The sequence below is a fragment of the Harpia harpyja genome, chromosome Z, assembly GCF_026419915.1.
Source record: "Harpia harpyja isolate bHarHar1 chromosome Z, bHarHar1 primary haplotype, whole genome shotgun sequence".
Taxonomy (NCBI): Eukaryota; Metazoa; Chordata; class Aves; order Accipitriformes; family Accipitridae; genus Harpia; species Harpia harpyja.
Window position 1 is genome coordinate 64,743,251 of NC_068969.1, and position 20,435 is coordinate 64,763,685.

Genomic DNA, 20,435 nt, shown 5'->3' on the forward strand with positions numbered 1-20,435 from the left:
CCAATGCTGTGCATTAATTTTACTCTTCTTTAGGGAGATGACAGAGGGAATTTGGTGATGCTGTTACAGTTGCTAATCTCATAGATAAAAGTGATGCTTTGCAGGAACATTAGTCTCCAGAGATGCAGAGGTGAACGGATGGTTAGTAACAAAGAAGTGGGAGGGAAACAGCATACCATGATATGTAGGTTTTTGTTGCAGTTGCAGTGGTGTCCCCTGCCCTCTTGAGGGGATCTGCCTTCAGACAGTAGCAAGATCAAAAGTGTCCTAGCTTTTTTTTTTTCTATCTCACAGTTTAGTAATATCTCTTTTGCCTAGGTCAGCTACCTCTAAGTAAAGCTATAGCTTGTAGAAGACATTCTGTCTGCCTTTGTCTTCTTCAGTGTAAAAATTACCATGCTGTAATGTCATAGACCTTACAGTTCTGGAGGGCTAATACTTCTGAAGTATTCAGAATTGGACTGTGTTTTAGTAATCCACTACTATGCATTAGTTTATAATTTTTGTGTATAGCATTGCCTTAATTGGGAAGCTTATACTTTTTGAAGAATAAAATTCACAGTACGTGAGTGATCCTGATCTGGTATGTCTCTTGTGCAGTCACTTACAGCTGTGCTAAGCAGATATTCTGTCAACCAAGCCCCCTGCTGGTAGCCTTGTTCTGTTGTTTGTTAAAACACTGAAAGTACTAGTTGGTTCCCTTGACAGGCTAGACGGTAGTGGTAGTGATCTCGGAGGAAGATCTTTACACCACCCCCACCCTGTCAGCCCAAATTAAAAAAAATAAACAAAGCCCAAAGGCATTTAAAAACACAAGTGTGCTTTGCTTCCTCCCACACAGAAATTCATGCACCTGTCCTCTGAATTTGGAGACAGAAATAAGAAAGAACACATTACTGACAGTCTTGATGCAGAATTGAGGTTTTTTGTTTGTTTTTACTCAAGTTGGATGGCTATAATTCTTTTAAACTATGTTTCTGGCTTTGATTTGTATTTTCCTGAGCATTGCAGTTTTGTGATAACTTAAAATGTTTGACTTAGTGAAAAGGCTGCATATGGCATTCCTTTTTAACAAAGAATGTATTCTCTCTTGAAAATGTTGAAAGACTGCTGCACCTCTAACTTTTTTTTTTTTTCCAAGTTCTTGGTTTGTGTCTGCTTAGGCTGTAAAGAAGACAGCTCAGCTAAAGATGCATAAAAGGCTAAAAGATGATTCTGGGCTATCAAGTTAGCCGACCATGTTATGTAAGGTCTATCTTTTAAAAACTCCTTCCTCTCCTCTCCCTCTGCTGAAGACTGAGACCCTCTTGCAGATAGTTTTTATTGTACTACTTTGCTGAATCTTGCTTACAATCAGTAGGTCTCTTAGTTCTTGAGTCAGTGTGATTTTAATTTGGATAGCTTCTTTTCCTTCTTGCTGTCCTTTATATTTGTAAGCAGAATTTAAAATTTTCTTTCTGAACTTCATTGTACTAAAATAAACCAAGAGAAACTCTTCTAGTCTCTGTGCTCTTGGATGTCATAGAAGTCTTTAATTTGTAACTGTTCCTGTTCATCACTTTTGAAAAACAGTGAGCTCAATGCACCTGTGCTCAGATGAGGCTTTACTAGCATCCTGCAAAGTGGTGTTTTTATGCTTTTTCAATCTGTGTGGAGGATTCTCACTTTGTTTATCCTGATACCGTGCTTAATTACCACCATCTTCATCAAGGGAAAAAAATTAATGTACTGCTCTGTTTGCAGCACTAAATCATTCGTTAATCCTTCAGGGTTTGTATTTTGTAAGGACCATGTGTATTTTGTAATTTTACATCCTTTGATGCTTGAATCTCTTATCTGATCTTTGTGATAAGTCTTTAGTCCAAAACACCTATGGAATACTGAAACCCTTGAACTGTGTTCAGCAGACTGCTAATATTGCTCTTACTGCTTTGTTTTATTTTGTTGCAGAGAAGGTGGAAATAACTGTTAATGGGTTATAGTTTGACAGCAAAAGTGTGGGCTCCTGTTGAAAGGGGTAAACTCTTGTGCTCTCTCTTGTAGTGATGTTGGTATTTTTGAGTTGGATCTGGGAACTGATATGGTTTACAGAAAGCAAACACCTCTCTCCAACGGCAAAATCTTGCACTGGATGTGGTGAGTCAGTTCACTGATCCAGTACACCAGTGGCCTCCACAATCTTTTTGGCTGCACACTTGTATCTAAAAAAATTTTTCAGGATGCACACCTAATATACGTGTATTTACTTATCAATTATATACGTGTACTACTCTACTAATATTGTGTATGGTACAAAATAAAATTAAAGGATGAGATAAAGATGAAATAAACATTTTCAGGAATCTTTTTGTAGTTTATTAACATTACAAAAAATATTTCCTTCCCACGCTCCCAGTGGACTGTCTTGTGCACCCCTTGGAGAGCACTGCAGTGTACTATGAACCTCTTGAGTGCTCATGTCAGAAGAAGAGGCTGTGTAATTTGCCAGAAGAGTACAACTAGGGAAGGAAGGAGGGAGTGCCTGTCTGGAGGGGTTTGTTTTTTTAAATAAACCATTCTTGGCTGACATGTTTTCAGTATCAATGACTAGTTCAAGACCAGAACCTGAAAGAATAGCAATAACTTCTCTCTAGCTGGGCAGCTTTTCTGTCAGCATAAGCTATTTCAGAACTGGTTAAAGAGGAAGGTGCTGCAGAATTAATCTTCATCTTAACTTTTTCCCTTTTGGTACTGCATTTGATTAGACCTTAGATGATTTTCATTCTTGAAGAACATCCTTGCAGAGGAGGAGGTTGGCAAGATCAGTATCTTGGAGTAATTCAAACCAGTGTACTACATCTTCTGTTGCGTTCTTTAGATTTTTTTCTTAAAGCCACATATAATATTCATACATGAACAACCACAAACGCATTTTCCCCCTCTTTGTGGTATAGGTGTTGTGGTTTAAGCCCAGCTGGTAACAAAGCACCACAAAGCCACTCACTCTGTCCTCCCCCCTCCACCCCCCTGGACCCAGTGGGATGAGGAGGAGAAAATATGAAGAAAAGCTTGTGGGTCAAGACAAAGACAGGGAGGGATCACTTGCCACTTATGGTCATGGGCAAGAGACAGGTTCAACTTGGGGAAGAAACAAAATCAATTTAATTTACTACCAATGAAATAAAAACAAGGGTAATGGGAAGTAAAACCAAATCTTAAAACACCTTCCACCCACCCCTCCCTCCTTCCTGGGCTCAACTCCACTCCCAGTTTTCTCTACCTCCTCCACCCTAGAAGCGCAGGGGGAAGGGGAATGGGGGTTGGGGTCAGTTCATCACACATTATCTCTGCTGCTCCTTCCTCCTCAAGGGCAGGACTCCTCGATCTTCCCCTGCGATCTTCCCCTGCTTCAGCGTGGGGTCCCTCCCACTGGCGACAGTCCTCCATGAACTGCTGCAGTGTGGGTCCTTCCCCCGGGCTGCAGTCCTTCAGGCACAGGCTGCTTCAGCACGGGCTTTCCCATGGAGTCACAGCCATCTTCGGGGGCATCCACCTGGTCTGGCGTGGGGCCCTCCCGGGGCTGCAGATGGGCATCTGCTCCCCCGCTCCCCTCCATGGGCTGGGGGGGGAGACCCTGCCGTCTCACCACGGGCTGCAGGGGCATCCCCTCCTCCAGAGCACCTCCTCCCCCTCCTTCCTCACTGACCTTGGTATCTGCAGAGGGGTTCCTCTCACATTCCAATCCCACTACTCACTGCAGGTTCCCCTTCTTAAATCTGTTCTCCCAGAGGCGCTACCACCGTTGCTGATTGGGTCGGCCTGGGCCAGTGGTGGGTCTGGCTTGGAGCTGGGGAAGCTTCTAGCAGCTTCTCAAAGGAGCCACCCCTGCAGCCCCTCCCCCGCTACCAAAACCCCGCCACACAACCCCAAAACCAATAGGTAATAGCAATCACAATATGGTCGTTTTGTTCACTTCTGAGAATTTTTTTTAAATAGTTGACTTAGAACTGTTTGCCTTTCAGTATTTTGGAAGCTATCCAGTTCTTGCAGCTTGAGTGTATGGAACATCTCTGATTTATTTCTACACTTCAGCACGCTGATTAGGCCTGATCAACTTAATAAAATTTCTTTTTATGCACTAAAAACTAAGATGTGTTATCTGTGCCTGATAAACTTAACTGACTTAAGGATGAGGTGTTTAAAAAAAAAAGTAAAAAATTCCTAAAATTCCATTTTGACAAGGAAGCTTATCTTTTGCATCTTCATTTTGCTAGTTAACTTTCCAGCAAATGAATTGCTTCTATTTCAGATTATTCAGGGTTTTTTTAAGTCAAAGAAAACAGCAATGTCAATTTCAGCTGTAAAGAAACTATCATGCTAGGTTAGTGTTTCAACTTACCCTGAGGGTGTAGTGGTAGAGAGACTCCGAAGACTATTCCAAGTAACATTGTTCTGGAGCTGTAAGCAATTTGGCAGCTTTGGCTTGAACTAGTGCTGTGCCAGTACAAGTAAGTGCTGTGCTGCATGGATGTACCAGCCCTGCTCAGTGCTGGCTCATGGGCTGTGCCTGTAGCTGTATCCATCACTTCATGGCATGACATTAAAAATTCAATCAGTACTTAACTGATATTTTTAAGATTATTTCAATGGGCTGTTTAGTCTATTGTAAGAAAATAGGTTAAATGTAATTTTTCATGAACTTACTACACTTAGAACTGGACTTCTAATTAAAATGGAAAGTTTTATTAAGGTTACTGGTGCATAGTGTGGTACACTTGCTCCCCATCCTCCACCTCTTGAATGGAAAGTGCATCATTCTGTTTTGCAGAAGTGGATGAAAACTGAAAGGTGTTACGAGCAAGAATGCTTCAAATTAACCTTTTTTGGGGGGTGGAGTATAGAAGACTTGGGAATTTGATGTGCTGAAAACAAGTTCTTGAGAAAGACTGAAACGGATTCTCTTTTGTACTTATTTACAGAACATTGTTTTTCTCGGACTATACTTGAATATGTAAAACTGCTATGCAAGAGCCTTGCTAATAGGACTTAATTCAGCTCTTATGCAATCAAATGCTGCATCTACTTTGTTCTGGAGAACAAGAAAATTACATGAAACGCTTAAAAGGTCTCTAACCATTAGAGGTGTATCAGAGTTATGTTTTTAAGATGATCAAGTGAAAACTACCTGTATTCAGAGCCTTGGATCTGTTTTCCTGAGAAGTGTGATTCCTCTTTTCATGCCGATGGATCTCAAAAGGAATATGATGGTCATTGCACAGTAATAAATAATTACTTTGATCATCATTCATAGTACAATGGTTCTTCTGGAAAGGACCAAATACATTGGTGCAGTAGGGAAACTAATATCTTGGTTCTGGAGAGGGCAAGAAAGGAGTGGTCCATCAAAACCAGAACTGAGGTGTATTCTTGAGGTATGAAGAAGACTACATGTATTTCTTCCTCTTAAGCCGGCTGAATTGGTTGCCCCTACACTTTTGCAGGAAGTCATGCCTCCTTTTTTGTGACTAGATGTTAATGGTGCAATTTCCTGCTAACTAGAAGAAGTAGAGAGACTGGCAAATGAAGTTTGTTCTTTTTTTTTTTTATGGTGGCAGACCATGTTGACTATTCCTTGACAGGAAGGCCTCACTTTCCCTACAGCGTTTCTGGGGGTGCAGAACATAAGCATTGTGGGCCTACCATGGGGTAGCTACACTGCATAGCTGCTGAACAGAGCTCTTTTCTCACTGGTCCCTAATTCTCATGATCAACTTGCTGAGAGTATTCATATCATCCTATACTTATGGAGGGATGTATAAATCAAGTTGTGAAGATGTAGAGAGTTTTCTTTATCTTGATGCTTTTGCAAAATGCTCTTGAAGTGCTGTTTTTCATATGGAGGAAGAAAAGTACTATTTCTGTTTCAGATAGGATACCGCTCTTGCAGACCTGCATATGTCAACAAAACTTTGCTGCCATGTCATGTGTAAAAGCCACTTGAAAGGATTCCATCTGGTCACACCGTACTGGCTGCCGGCTTTCAAATCTCAGCCTTTGCATGGCTATCTAGACTTCAGTGCTTTCCTCTGGAACTTTTCTTCTGTAAATACAGCTAGTCCTTCTCTGTTAGGAATGCAAAGATTTGAATCTGAACTTCCTATGCTAATGTTGTGACAACTAGATCAAATGGTGTTGACACTGTCACTGTTTCCAGAGGCACTGATTAGTAATCTACATCGAGAGAGGCTTTATTTTGATGTGATGCTTAGGAAAGCAACTTTTTTTTGCTTATAAAGGGCTGATAACTCAAAATTCCTGGTGATGCAGTAGAGAAAGCAGGTAGAGGAGGGGATGAGATCACCATTAGAATATTACTCGATGTTCTAATGCCTGGATTACTTAGGTGACATGATGAGTTAGTGGCTGCGGAATAATGCTGTGACAATCAAGTTTTTCAAGATCAGTCAAGGACCAGATTCTGTCTATTTTCACCAAAGTTCTCCTGAGTGTGGGCAGATTTGCTGTTGCTTCATTTCTGAATTTGTTCCAGGCCTTTCCCTTCAAGCAAAAGTCTACCAGATTGCAGTTTGTACCCATCCTGTATTAGGAGGGGAGGTTCATAATCACCTCCTTAAAGAGAAAAGTCCATAGCCTTTGTGTGGTTAGTAAGCTGAGACATCAGTCAAAAAAAATTGTATGCATGTAAGATGTTAAGTGGTGGTGAGCTTTATAAACAAGGCTCCTCTATCTGTCCTTTGTAAGTATACCACCAAATACCTGAGTAAGTCTCTTGATTAACAGTCTTGCTAGCCTGGTTAGTACATCATACTACTTGTAAGATTTGAGAGGAAGTATGGATGATTCTCTATCCCTTTAAAAGAAGTAAAGTAAAAATAGCTTTTAAAATCAGAAAATACACACACACAAATTGCTTAATGTTTCTCTGTTAAAAGCAGTATTGAGTTGCAAGACACTGAAATACAAGCTGATGGCACAGACGTGTACCTGGTTAATTCTTCAGTTAACATGTTAATTGTAACTATAAATGTCTTCTGTTTAAAATGGTTCTGCTGTAGTCAAAGTACAACAGACTTTAATTTCAGCTTAAGATAACATTAACGTTTTGTGTTTGATGCAGTCTCTTTTAAAATCTCTGCAAGTGGATGCCAAAAGCATTTGCTGCTATATTTTAAATTTGTAACTGTAGAGAAGGTAATATAGCCAAAGCACTGAAGTTTTGGTCTCTTGAGTGCAAACCTGAAAAGGATTTCCTTTGAGGTGAGTAACCAATGGTTGAAGCTGTTCATGTTTGATTCCAAGGTATCCTGAGTTTTAAGAACAGATCATGTATTATCTGGGTAATTTATCTCCTGTTGCTGTAGGTAACTGCTGCGTGACATTTAATGGGTTAGTAGGGTTTTTTTAGGTTATGACTGTAAAGATACTGGAGCCACAGTACAGTAGCAGCATTTTACATGTGCTTCAAACAAGGAGTGCGAATTATAAATTCTGTTAGCAAATCTGCTATAATTAATTCCTGATTTAAAACCAAGCAGTGAAGTACCTAATATAACTGCTGACTTTTCTGAACTGCCATCAACAGCTAGTCATTGCACAATGGCTAGCAATGTTCCCTGAAAGTATATGGGTTTTGAGTTTGTTTTTTAAAGAAAATGCTAAGAAGGTGTTTAGGCAGACTGAGATGTCTTGAACATGTTCTCTGCCATGTTTTCTTTTGCATGTGCTGCCTGACTGGGTTTTTCCCACTGGTAGCAATACTAATCACTCAGGCTTCCCATCTAACTCCTGAAAAACCCGAACATCTGAATCTGTTTTGCTAACTTGGCAAGTTTATTTTTAACTAACGAATTACTAGCGAATTGTAAACTGTTCTAGGTGTCCGTGGAAGCTACTCTCTTAATGAGTAGCAATCTTTAAGTGGAAGGTAACTGTGTTCACTTGGATTATCACCCTGTTTGAAGGACCAAAGATTCAGACTATTACATCTGTTGGTAAGATGTATGTTAGTGATGTAATTAAGATGTAGAAAGTGAAAATCTACTTTCAGTTTTAGAATTTGCACTTTCACTGCTCTTTCATCAGAATGAGGGCTATTATGAAGAATTAATAGAGAGTTGGGCATGCTAGTTCTTAGTTTCCATACTAACTCATGATAACCCTATTGCCATCCTTATCCCAGCAGAGGACTGGTGATGAATAACTAGAACTGCATGCAGTATTTAAAATTACAGAATTGGTTTTTTCTGGTTTTATGATCATTTCTCTTAAATTGTTACTGTGTAACAAGATGATAGTTTTCTGAAAATATGTAGGGTAGGCCAGAAAAAGAGTTCTTTCAAGGGTAGTGAGAGATGTAGATAGCATATGGGTTTTTTCCTTATTTTGCTTTCATAGGGATTGAGTTTCCAGTTCCTAGGTCTAACAAGATTCTTCTGCATTGTTTGATAGGTCTAAGTAGCCAATTGCCTTTTTTAAGAAATAGCTGTTTCAGTCAGGTTTGGCTATGATACTTGCTGTCTACTTCTGGCGTTTTAATGGAAGGGAGGCTTAGGTATATTCATTGTGGCATAAATGAAAGCAATGAGGCTATCTAACAAAGTTTTAAAGTTAGCACTTCTGAAACAGATCAGTATAGAGATGAAAAGAGCTGTTTGTCAACAACAGTATTACTAGTGTTACTAGTTTACAAAATAGACTGTCCATGCCAATACTGACTGTCTTTAAGGGAGTGTTTCGTAGAGTAAGATGTTTTGAAAGTAATTACCTACAGTACTTACTCCCTCTTAGAGATGTTTATTTCCCTTACAAAAAACACTTGAAAACTGTCAGATCTGGCAGAGATGTTTTTCAAGCTTAGTTTTAAAAACTTGCTGTGATTTGTTAGTCTACAGAGCAAAGTTAAGAAGAGTATCTCAGCCATTTTGAACAGTGGTTCATTGAAAAAAATGGTTACAAACAATAGTCAGTGTCACCAGATCAAGTCAAAGACTGGTGAGAACTTACTTTTCCTCTCACATAGTTAAGTACTGAAATACTTTGTATTCTCAGACAATCAAATTTGAGACTTTTCTTGATAGAGTATTAATCACAGGACTCAATCTTGTGTCCCTGGACAACAATATGCTTAAAACCATTCCATAGAGATTTAGACATTTTGGAAAGGAAACTCAGCGCTCTTGGTTTCTTTCACCACTGGTTAGATAAAAGCATTAAAACATAAAAACAGCTTATCAAAGACTCTTAGGCACAAACTGGGAATTTTATGACTGCAAATATTAGCATGCTGCAAAAGCAGTGTTTGAAGAACAGATGTGTTTGATACAGTTTAGTGTTCTACAGTCAACATTTAATAGCTCATTTATTCTTTGGTAGTATCACGGTATCACAAATATATTTGTACCAGTACAAACTGTTTGCAGAAGTTGTCACTGTTGCATCAGAGGTAAACACCTATGTCAGCAGGATTATTCTATGCATATAGTACATCTAGCACTTTCTAAACCTTTTATTCAGACCATTAGAAGTCTCATAGGTGAGGTGGGAGGAAGAATCCAGAAGTTCATTCCAGGAGGCAAAGTGGAAGGCTTGCTTATCCAAGAAAAGATTTGTAGTCTTTAAAAATCGTGGGAAGTGTTAGCATCTTCTGGGCAGAATGTTTAGTAATTCTGCTGCTGTTGATAACTACCTTCAATCTGTCATTTTTATTTTATCTACACTCTGGGTAAAGTATGTTTGAATTAGAAAAGCAAAAACAAATGTTAATAAGCTTTTCTTCCATGTATGTTTTGAGCTGTGTTAACTCTGAAAATCTTCTGTACTGTCAAGTTTTGTACTTGAGTAGCCATAGTCTTAGCTGTGTGCAGCTATAGAGTTGGGCTATTTAGGAGTATCATCTCTACAAGTAATGATTTTTCCACTGTTGAGACAGCTGGCATGCTACATCTGGATCAATACATTTTACTGGTTGCTTCCTTCCACAAAAAGAAATTCTTAAAAATGGTGATGCCTGTGAAGATAACCTTTGGGAGAAACAAGAAATTGTTATGGTAAGGTGTAGTGAACAGCTTGGCAGTAATGCTGGAAGCCGCAGTGAAGGAGTGCTGAAGATGTGTGCAGGTCTCTTGCTCTTGTGAAGAACGGTTCCACTGTCCGTGATGATTGCTGCAAACATCTCTAACCACAAAGCTCCTAGCAGGTAAAAGCATGATCCTGTTGTTGAGGCTTCGACTGTAGCTGGTGAGGACATAGACCCATTGCTGAACAGAATTGTTCTGTTGGTACCTCTGTTGGTAAAATACGGTTCTTGGGCAGCTTCCCTTATTTCCTGTCCTCCATAAGCATGTTAAATGATGAGAGCACCATGCTCAGTGTCAGAATATGTAAGTACAAAGTAGTTTTAAATATAAGCAGCTGTTATGTTGATTAAATACAGTGGAATGCCATTTTTATATTTCCTTGCAGCAACTGGAGCTTGAAAAGACTACGTTCTTGATTTTCTTTAAGATTTTGATAGTATTAGCTATTTAAATCAGCTTCAGTACTATATCCTACTAAGATACGAAAAAGCTACTGTTTTGAAGCCTTTCTAAGGAATTTGTATGAGGAGAAGCCCATACTATATGCCATGTGCTCAACCTGTAACTGATCACATTTGAGAGATGGAAAAAGAGCATTTAAATAAATGCTCTACTCCTAGGTGCTTCTTTGGCCTCCTCCCTTTGCACAAGAGTAATGGCAATAGGAAGGATTAGTTAAAGAAGTTACTACTTGGGACATGCCAAATCAGGCAGACCGCAAAGTAAGCAGTCTGTCTGAAGAACCACATAGTCTTAGATACAGACTTGCTGATTGTCCTGTCCTTTACTTGGGGCTTCCATGTTGTGATACTTGAAAAGAAGCAAGAGCAGAAGAGTTCATGTACATCTATCTATTCTGGTGTCAGCTCATACCATTCAACATAGCCTAAGGATGTTGCCTTTAAGATGGGATCTAGATAAGTTCACCACAGATGAACGTGCTGCATGACACAGACCACTATCAAGAACTCTCAGTAAAACTAAATAGCAGTTTTTACTGATGAGAAACTTTTCCATGCACCACTGTATTTTAAGCTGTGTGTGAAAAATCTTAGATGTCTTCTGGCTAACAAGTCTTTTCTCATTACTAATCCACTTCTAATAAATGTGGAGGCTATTCACAATTGGCACAAATAACTTATTGTTACGATCCAGTACTGGAGATGAAATAGTAGATTATCTGTACTTTTCAGTGCACTGTGATACAGCAATGGAAATTTCTGTGTAGGAACAGAATTTAACTGTTTCTTGGCTGAATTCCTATCAGTGTATGATAGAATTGTCAACATGTAAATGTATCTTATTTTTCCTTTAACAGTGCAATTGAACACCATAACTCAGTGTTCTTTGGACTGATTAGATAAAATACACTATTTTGATTAAAAAGTTGTGTTAGTAACAGCATTTTTGATCTGAAATGCTAAAACCTTCTCTTTTCTTTCCCCTTTTGTTACACCCCCTCCAAATGCACAGTGTGTTAGTGTTTTTTACTGTTGATGAAGATCTTATCGTACATGTATTGCTGTTCTAAAATAGTGCTAGTGCATTTTTTTCCATTCAGTATGTGACTTGAGAAGAAGCATTGTTTCCTCATGAGCACAAGCATGAAAAATACTACACCTGTTTTATTTACAGCTGAGACCACAGTGGTGCTCTCTTAATCTCACATTAAAGTACTGAACTTGGAGCCTTGTGTAGTGGAATTCTTTTGTGCCCACACTCTAATATCTGTTCTGACTGGTGCTTTATTGGGCACCCACTAGCACTAATAACCAGCAATAACCTTTCAGTTATTACATTTTGCGTGTGCTTCAAAATACTTTCCTAAGAATTATTGCATAGTGTGGAGAGACAAGACACACAGAACAAAACTTTCTTGTTTTCATAGTGTGCGTATCTTGGAGCTGATCTGGTAACTGATAACTCAAGATATCAGTTGTGAGCCATTATCTCCTTCCCAGAATACAACAGGCTGAGCTATGGGCTTGCTTGAGCACTATAGAAAATGTGTAGCTATCACATGATTGTTGAGGTTGGAAGTGACCTCTGGAGGTTATCTTGTTGATGCATGCAGGTTTTACCAATACCTGGCCAGCCATGGTCATATGCTGAAGTATATAATTGTCTCTTACACTAGATATTAGGATATTCACCACCTTCTCTTAAAACCTAAACGTGCAGTAAATGAAAACTGACTGAAAGCTTATGCCATACAGGTTCTCCAGATGTGTTGCAGGTACAGCTGTTTTTATGAGAATTTCATAATGCAGAGTCAGTGAGAGAAGCACTGACATGAATCAGTGCTAATGGCCTTCGGTTAAGGCTGACATAATCTGTTTGGGTTTTTTTATTTGTTTGTATGTGTACTGCAATTGTAAGGGGATATGGATGACACCCTTCATAAGTGATAGTTCTATAAATATTTCCTCTGGACTCTGTGCTGATGGTGTATTTGGTATTAATGTATCAGGAGGAGGAATTTACTACAGTATCTCACAATAAGCTTTTTTATTGTGTATCTTCACCATGGAACATACTTCTTGAAAGCATAATATGGGTCCAGTCTATTTTGTGTCTTACTTAACAAATGGGAGTTTTGCCCTTTACCTCATTGGGATTGAACCTCTAATTGCTTAAATGTTTTCTAAGCCCTCTGGGTTGCAGGCTGCTTCACAAATACTGCTTGGGCTGGTTTGCTGAATAGTATTCTCTGAATGGTATTCAGGGTCTTTCTAGTATATTCATTCTTTATACTTGTTGCCTTGGATAACTAACATACTTTGCTTAGAGTGCTTCCTGCAGATTTCTTGCAGCAAGTGTAGGAAATATTTGAGTTTAAATGTTTAGGTGTTTTCCTGGCTTGGCAAAACAAAACTGCCTTTTGAAAAGCAAGCATGCAACAAGTATGTGTATATACACATATATTTTTAGTACATAGCAAACAATTAAGATTTCTGCATTGTAAGGCTGAGAGTTGTAAAGAAAAGCCACAAGCTGGTCTTTGTTCATGGGACTGATGATTTTTGCATCTGTCATCCTTCCCTTCTTTTAAACAGGGAAGAGTGTTTGGGAAGAGACTTCTCTCTGAAATGCCACTCTCCCACCCTCCTTTCTAGCAGCATCGCCTTACAATGAATAGTAGAATAGTTTGCAGGGAAGTGAATAATTTATTTCCTGAAAAATTGATCAAATGACAGCTAAGTCTGAACTACAGGAAATGCTATAGCTGAGACCAGTAACTTGTGGCAGAACTATATACACTTTCAGATTAAGAAGTAAAACTTGCTGTGCTGTAGAAGTAGCTGAATTTGAAATCTTGTAGCTCTTTTTCTAAAAGACCAGATGTTTATTTCTTAGGGATGTAGAAGTGATTCTTAAAAATATTTATTACTCTGACTGCTAACAGTTTGCTCTAACTGAAGTAGAATACCCAAGTCATCTGTGTAAGTTTGTTTTATATTCCTTGAAATCTGTGAGATGTGTCTCATGCAAGGAACATAAAGGAAAAGCTTAAACTTTGTGCCGTGTCATTCTTTAATTTTTCTGTTTGCACGAGCAGATGGATTTTTTAACAACATGAATATGAAATGCCCTCTCTACTCTGTTAATCACATAAAACATAAACTTTATTTCCCCCCCCCAAGGAGCCCTTTGAAGATGGCTATGCAAATGGTGAGGAAGGCACACCAGCTGGGGAAGCAGCTGCCACTTATGCACCTGATAGCAAAGGGGTGGTCAAGTTTGGCTGGATAAAAGGTGTATTGGTAAGTTTGATGTATTGTACCTCAGTTTCTTACAGATATGATCTTTCTAATAGCCTTTTTTGAGAGGGCTTGTGATAGCGCTGTATAAAGAAAATATGTATGAGAGATGTGAAAAATGCCATAATTTTAGGAAGACTTGCTCTTACTTGTACTGAATTTTAAAGAAGTAGATACTTCAGGACTTCAGGTTTTGAAGGGATCATGGTTTCTTAGCACAGGTTTTACAGTTTTGAAGTTGCATGATTTCCAAGAAGGAAACAGGTTATGTAAGTATTCATATGTAGTAGAAAAACTACATATTAATCTTAAGTGACAAAGACAAATGCAAATGGAGAGAATACACTTAATGTGTGCTCACTTTGGATCTGTAAAGTTTTGGGCTGAAGTATTAGAAAAACATATATTTATTTATTTATAGAGAAGCAAAAAAAAAGAAAAAAAAGTGTTGAGGAGAGTACCTACCTGTATATGGCAAAACTTAACCAGGATTAAGTATTTAAATTTTGTTGAACCTGTTACAAAAAGTCATCTTCTCCTAAGTTGTGGAAGTCTTAACACTAAATACAATATAGTAATGGTGGAAAAAACTGAGTCTGTCCCCATTTGGAGTAGTGAAAAATTAAAGGTGACATGGGGGATTTTATTACAAGTACATTCTAATTTAATATTTTGGCAAAGAGGTACCATGATTAATACATACTCTCCAAAGCTATAAGAATTTATAGTGGTGGCTGGAAATACAACAATTGGTTAAAACATGCTGAACTTGAGCATTCAGAATACCTAACGTTAGTTCAGCAAGCTTCCACTGTGTATTAGCAACTTCCTTACAAGTCTTGAAGTAGCCATATTCTCTACCTTGGGAGAAGGAGAGTGCCTGTGGTAGCTGTGAAGCAGGTGTTACAGACTTCTATTGATGTACCCCAACCAAGGACAGAGTTGTTAATTTTAAAGCAGGTATGAAGCTGACTTTGAATTTCTCCAAACTCAAATGCTGTATTAGACTATTTTTGTAAGCAACAATTCTAAGTATTAAAGAGTTACGGGGTAAATGTTGCTGACTGTTTTCTTCCAAAGTCAATTTAAAAGTTTCAAGGAGGATGATCTCCTTTTCAGTGGTTTGAAAGTTGCAGTTAGTAGTTCCTAGCAGGCTGTCGTGGTTTAACCCCAGCCAGCAATTAAGCCCCACACAGCCAATCACTCAATCCCCCCCGCTGGGATGGGGGAGAGAATTGGAAAAGTGGGAAAACTCCTGGGTTGTGAGATGGTGACAGTTTCATAGGCAAACCAAAAGCCATGCACGCAAGCAAACCAAAACAAGGAATTCATTCACCACTTCCTATTGGCAGGCAGGTGTTCAGCCATCTCCAGGAAAGCAGGGCTCCATCACGCGTAGCGGTTACTTGGGAAGACAAATGCCATCACTCCGAATGTCCTCCCCTCGCCCTCCCCTTCTTCTTCCCCCAGCTTTGTATGCTGAGCAGTGACATCATATGGTCTGGAATACCCCTTTGGTCAGTTGGGGTCAGCTGTCCCAGCTGTGTCCCCTCCCAACTTCTTGTGCACCCCCAGCCCACTCGCTGGTGGGGTGGTGTGAGAGGCAGAAAAGGCCCTGACTGTGTGTACTCACTGCTCAGCAATAACTGAAACATCCCTGAATTATCAACACTGTTTGAGCACAAATCCAAACCATAGCCCCATACTAGCTACTACTACCCCAGCCAACACCAGCACATAGGTATAAGCTCCCTGGGTGAGTATTTCCAGCTCAGGTGATTTACATTTTTCAAAAGACTTTCTGAATCTCTGCAAGCTTCTTACTTTTGTGGTTTGGAGAAGGCCTTGTCTCCCTTCTAGTCCTAATGGCCAGCTGAACTTTTTGTAGGATTGATACCATACTCTTTAGATAAGAGAGAAACCTAAGACCTACTGTTAGTCTTCTGTCTAAAGTCTGTACAGTGCAAACTCTACTGAGGACTAAGAGTTTAAAATAGAAGGATAAAAACCCAACCCAACCACCCCCTGTCCTGTTAGTGCACAGCTGTGTTGTAAGATGGAAAAGTTCTAGGACTGGGAAGTTGTGGAGGTTGTTTGGTTTTTGAAAAAGAATAAATTATTTAGTAGGGTATTGCTTTAATGCATTTTTGGGGAGATCTGAACTGGGCTTGTAGATCTCACAATCTTATTTTTAGTCATGTATTCTTTAGTATGAATTTTGGATCCTAAAGGTTGGGGTCTAAATTATTTTTATTGTTTGGTCAAGACATACTACAAGTGTCAGGTACTGAAGTACTGTAACGTTATCTGTGTTCAAGGTAGTAACTTTTTAATCATATTTAGGTTCCCTTGATTATTTTTTTAATCAAACCTAAACTTGTCTAATTAAAAAATCTATTCTTGTGAAATAATTTGAAAAGTGGTGAAGAAAGATGGCAAGATAATTTTGCCAACATTAAAAACTGAAATGAAGAATTAGTGGAAATGACTGCACATGTAAGACCTAACCTGTGTAAAATTTCTGTTTTACCTTAGGTACGTTGTATGTTAAATATTTGGGGTGTGATGCTCTTCATCAGACTATCATGGATTGTAGGACAAGCTGGGATAGGTATGTGTACTAATGCTATAATTATGTTTCAGTGACTTTTAAATGTGATCCAAAACTGGTGTGGTGATCCTGAGCTTACAGTTTAAACGGGGGTTTAAAATGACCGTAGTATTGCCAGTTTGATAAGGGTAAATTACCTTAAAAAACTTTAAGCCCTATGAAGTTACTTAGACCTTTTTCATTTAGCTATAAGGTATGTAATTTAAAATTGACATTTGTAAGTCTTCAGTGAACTGTAGAGATAAACTTTTGATGTCTGGTTATTAAAATCTGCATAAAGAATCTGTAGTATATAAACAGTTTCCTTCAAAGGCTTAACTAAGTATTGGACTGCAGAAGATCTCTCATCTACAAAAGGCATGTGTTTCCTTGAAGCTCTAGGATACAGCTTTTAGCCTGCTGATTAAAGAGAACATTTATCCAGTTTTGTTTGTATCCTGGAAACTACTCTGTACAAAAGGGGAGTGAAGAAGCCTTTTGCTTGAATGTGCGGGACCACACACAGTAAATTTGTGTTTATTTGCAAGACTAATTCTTTAAACCAAGTTAAGTTGAAGATTTGTACATTTTAATACTGCTGGACCTTACACCTTTCCCCCCCCCTCTTTTTCCAAAAGGTCTGTCTGTCTTGGTTATTGGAATGGCCACTGTTGTGACAACTATTACAGGACTGTCTACTTCAGCAATAGCCACAAATGGGTTTGTAAGAGGAGGTAAACATACTTCCATAAAACTTTTAAAGCTTTCATCACTCTGAAGCATACACCTTAAGGATGGAACCTCTAATTTATTTTACATTTTCTTAGCATCAGGGAAAAAACAGCCTGGATAAAATATAGAGAAGAGTTAGTTTTCTGAGGAGCAGAGCCTACCCTATGATCTCTATTTGAGTAAGCGGTCATGTAATTAATGAAAAGTCAATAATTAGCCTGGTAATTTGATTTGACTAGTGGCTTGTTTTTCCACTGTGGACGAAACATCTATTCTTAATTTTTGAAATACAAACATTTTTAGAGACGCATATCCAGGAATGAATAGGGTCTTAATATTCTCCAGCATCTGGTTGGTTAAGGGTGTGCATGTGTACTTGTATGTGTTCATATCCTGAAATAAAACTTAGTAATGAAAAAATACATCCTATAAAAGGATAAGCTTTAGGTATATGAGAGCATACAAAAGGACATGTTCTTGTTCTATCACGATTTTTTTTTGAACACAAAAGAAATTCTCCAAACTCTTGATTATCTCCAGCTTCCTTGAGGGTGGTGATTTTCATTTTCTTTCACGGTTTATGTGCTGTTGTCAGCAATTCCTATAAAATAGTTTTGTAAGTGGCTCGTGCCTTTGACACGCTCAAACTGCTTCATGACATTACAAGACTGCTACTAGCAGAAAATGTGGTGGAATTAAAATAGAAGCTTATAAAATTCTCTTCATTAAGAATGAAGAGAAAAACCTCACTATCACAAAGTAAACAGACCCAACGGGAAGGATCAGCTATGAATCTTAGCATTATGTCAAGCTTAGTTTCTAAATGCCCTTTCTTTTTTTAAATTGCATTATACATATCGGATTTTCCTGTTCTTATAAGAGCTTTTTTAATTTTTTTTTTTATTTTACAGCCACTCTTGCAAAATAAGACTTCATTAGAAAATTTGATGTGCGGAATGAGAAGAACTGTAGCATAAAATCACAGTTGTTCCTATGAAAATCTTATATTACAGTAATATTTTTCGTATGTTAACATTCTTATTTACAAATTATGTCAAAGCTGGGTACCTACATATATTTTGCACAAGAACTGTAAAGCAGTGAAATTAAGGATTTCCTGTTGCAACTTTTTAATATGCACTCCATTACTTCAGTCTGGAGCTGGAGGATTTTGTTGCTTCTAGAAAGCTTAGCCTTAAATTGGAGGAATGTGCCTTTGCTACATTTTTTAAATTTTACTCTTCTCTAATGCTGTAGATACTCAGTTTTCTATTTGTTACATGTGGGGTTTGAGATGTTGTATTTGTCAAGCTCAAAAGTACAAATAATAGGTTCTGAAAAATAGAGTGGCCTCGTGATTGTTTTGAGTCCTATTGGAGGGCAGAAAATTCCCTTAACAGAGCTTTAAGAAACAGGTCATGGAGGTTTGGAACTTGAGTGGGTTTATTAGTCTACTTTGCCAGTTTCTTGAGCTATAGCTAATGAAAATGTGTAATAGTAGAACTATGCACAAATACTTTAAGTAGTTTGAAATAAAAAGCCCAGGAATACAGCTGCTTGTGTTTCACAATTTGTTTTTTAACCATAGAACTGGTTGCGTAGCTGAATAATATGGTGTGGTGCATGAGTCAGGTGATTATTTCCAACTGGTGTCTTTTAAAAACTTGAAATGCATTCCTGAAAATTCATCATGCCTGTTCCTAAAATACTGAGTTTTGGGTTATTTTCTAATACATCAGGGAAGATGCAAGAATAAATAGCATCTTGTTCGTGTAAACTTTAAATTGCTGGTGACTGTCTATTCTTAGGCTCTTTCACGTAGTGTTTTTCTTGTCTTTTCTTTTTTTCTTTCAGGAGGAGCATATTACTTAATTTCCAGAAGTCTGGGACCAGAGTTTGGTGGTGCCATAGGTCTGATTTTTGCATTTGCCAATGCTGTTGCAGTAGCAATGTATGTTGTTGGCTTTGCAGAGACAGTTGTGGAGCTGCTCAAGGTATATGGATGATAGTAGTTCTATTGATTAGACTGTCCTTTATGCAAGTTTGAGCTGTCATCTAATCACAGAATCATAGAATGGTTTGGGTTGGAAGGGACCTTTAAAGGTCATCTAGTCCAACCCCCCTGCAATAAGCAGGGACATCTTCAACTAGATGAGGTTGCTCAAAGCCCCGTCCAACCTGACCTTGAATGTTTCCAGGGATGGGGCATCTACAACCTCCCTGGCCAGCCTGTTCCAGTGTTTCACCACCCTCGTTGTAAAAAAATTTCTTATATCTAGTCTGAATCTACCCCCTTTTAGTTTAAAACCATTGCCTGTTGTCCTGTTGCTACAAGCCCTATTAAAAAGTCTGTCACCATCTTTCTTGTAAGTCCCCTTAAGTATTGAAAGGCCGCAACAAGATCTCCCTGGAGCCTTTTCTTCTCCAGGCTAAACAACCCCAACTCTCAGCCTTTCCTCATAGGAGAGGTGTTCCTTCTCTGTGATCATTTTTGTGACCCTCCTCTGGACCCACTCGAACAGGTCCATGTCTTTCTTGTACTGAGGACTCCAGAGCTGAACGCAGACTCCAGGTGGGGTCTCACGGGAGCAGAGTAGAGGGACAGAATCACCTCCGTTGACCTGCTGGTCACGCTTCTTTTCATGCAGCCCAGTATAAGTTGGCTTTGTGGGCTGTGAGTGCACATTGCCAGCTCATGTGCAGCTTTTCATCCACCAGTACCCCCAAGTCCTTCTGGGCAGGGCTGCTCTCAATCCCTTCATCCCCCAGCCTGTATTGATACCAGGGCTTGCCCTGACCAGTTCAAAGACATGGAATGAGGTACAAGGTTACTACTGATCTATCAGTAAAATACTACTGTAATTCAGTAGCTTTTTGGTAAAAAACAAATTATCATTGGTGTCAAATGGAAACTTCCCATACTGTTTACCTCCCTGAAAAAATAAAATGTATAATTTGTGTTAAAGTCCAAGGTGGCTGTTGAGAAGAAGAGTGGCAGTACAGGTACATGACGCAGAATTATAAGTTTTTAATGCTGACTTTCTTACTAGTGAACTGTTCCTTGTAAATGATAGTCATTTATATTAAGCTCATTTTCAAAGGAGTTCTGCTTATTAAAAGCAATTCCTTAAGTTAAACACAACCAAGTATTATTTGTCTGTTGGATTTTTTGATTAAATGTAATATTTTGATTAAATGTAATACTGAGAAGAACTCAGCCATGCTTTTTGTAGAGGGGAAGAAGTTTGGAATACCTTAAAAGAATTAATAGTGAAT

General features: G+C 38.6%; 1 protein-coding gene across 4 annotated transcripts in view; it reads left to right on the top strand.

Moving 5' to 3' along the window:
- The window catches only part of SLC12A2 (solute carrier family 12 member 2), a 63,473-nt gene that overhangs the window by 4,097 nt on the left and 38,941 nt on the right, over positions 1 to 20,435 (top strand). For all 4 annotated transcript variants that reach the window (XR_008233497.1, XM_052777088.1, XM_052777087.1 and 1 more), the window contains exons 2-5: positions 13,721 to 13,840; positions 16,373 to 16,448; positions 17,066 to 17,161; positions 19,014 to 19,153. Coding sequence is in view for 3 of the 4 variants with exons in the window: in XM_052777088.1 (XP_052633048.1) it covers positions 13,721 to 13,840; positions 16,373 to 16,448; positions 17,066 to 17,161; positions 19,014 to 19,153 (432 nt within the window). In the remaining variant the exon portion in view is untranslated. The remainder of the gene's footprint in view (positions 1 to 13,720; positions 13,841 to 16,372; positions 16,449 to 17,065; positions 17,162 to 19,013; positions 19,154 to 20,435) is intronic.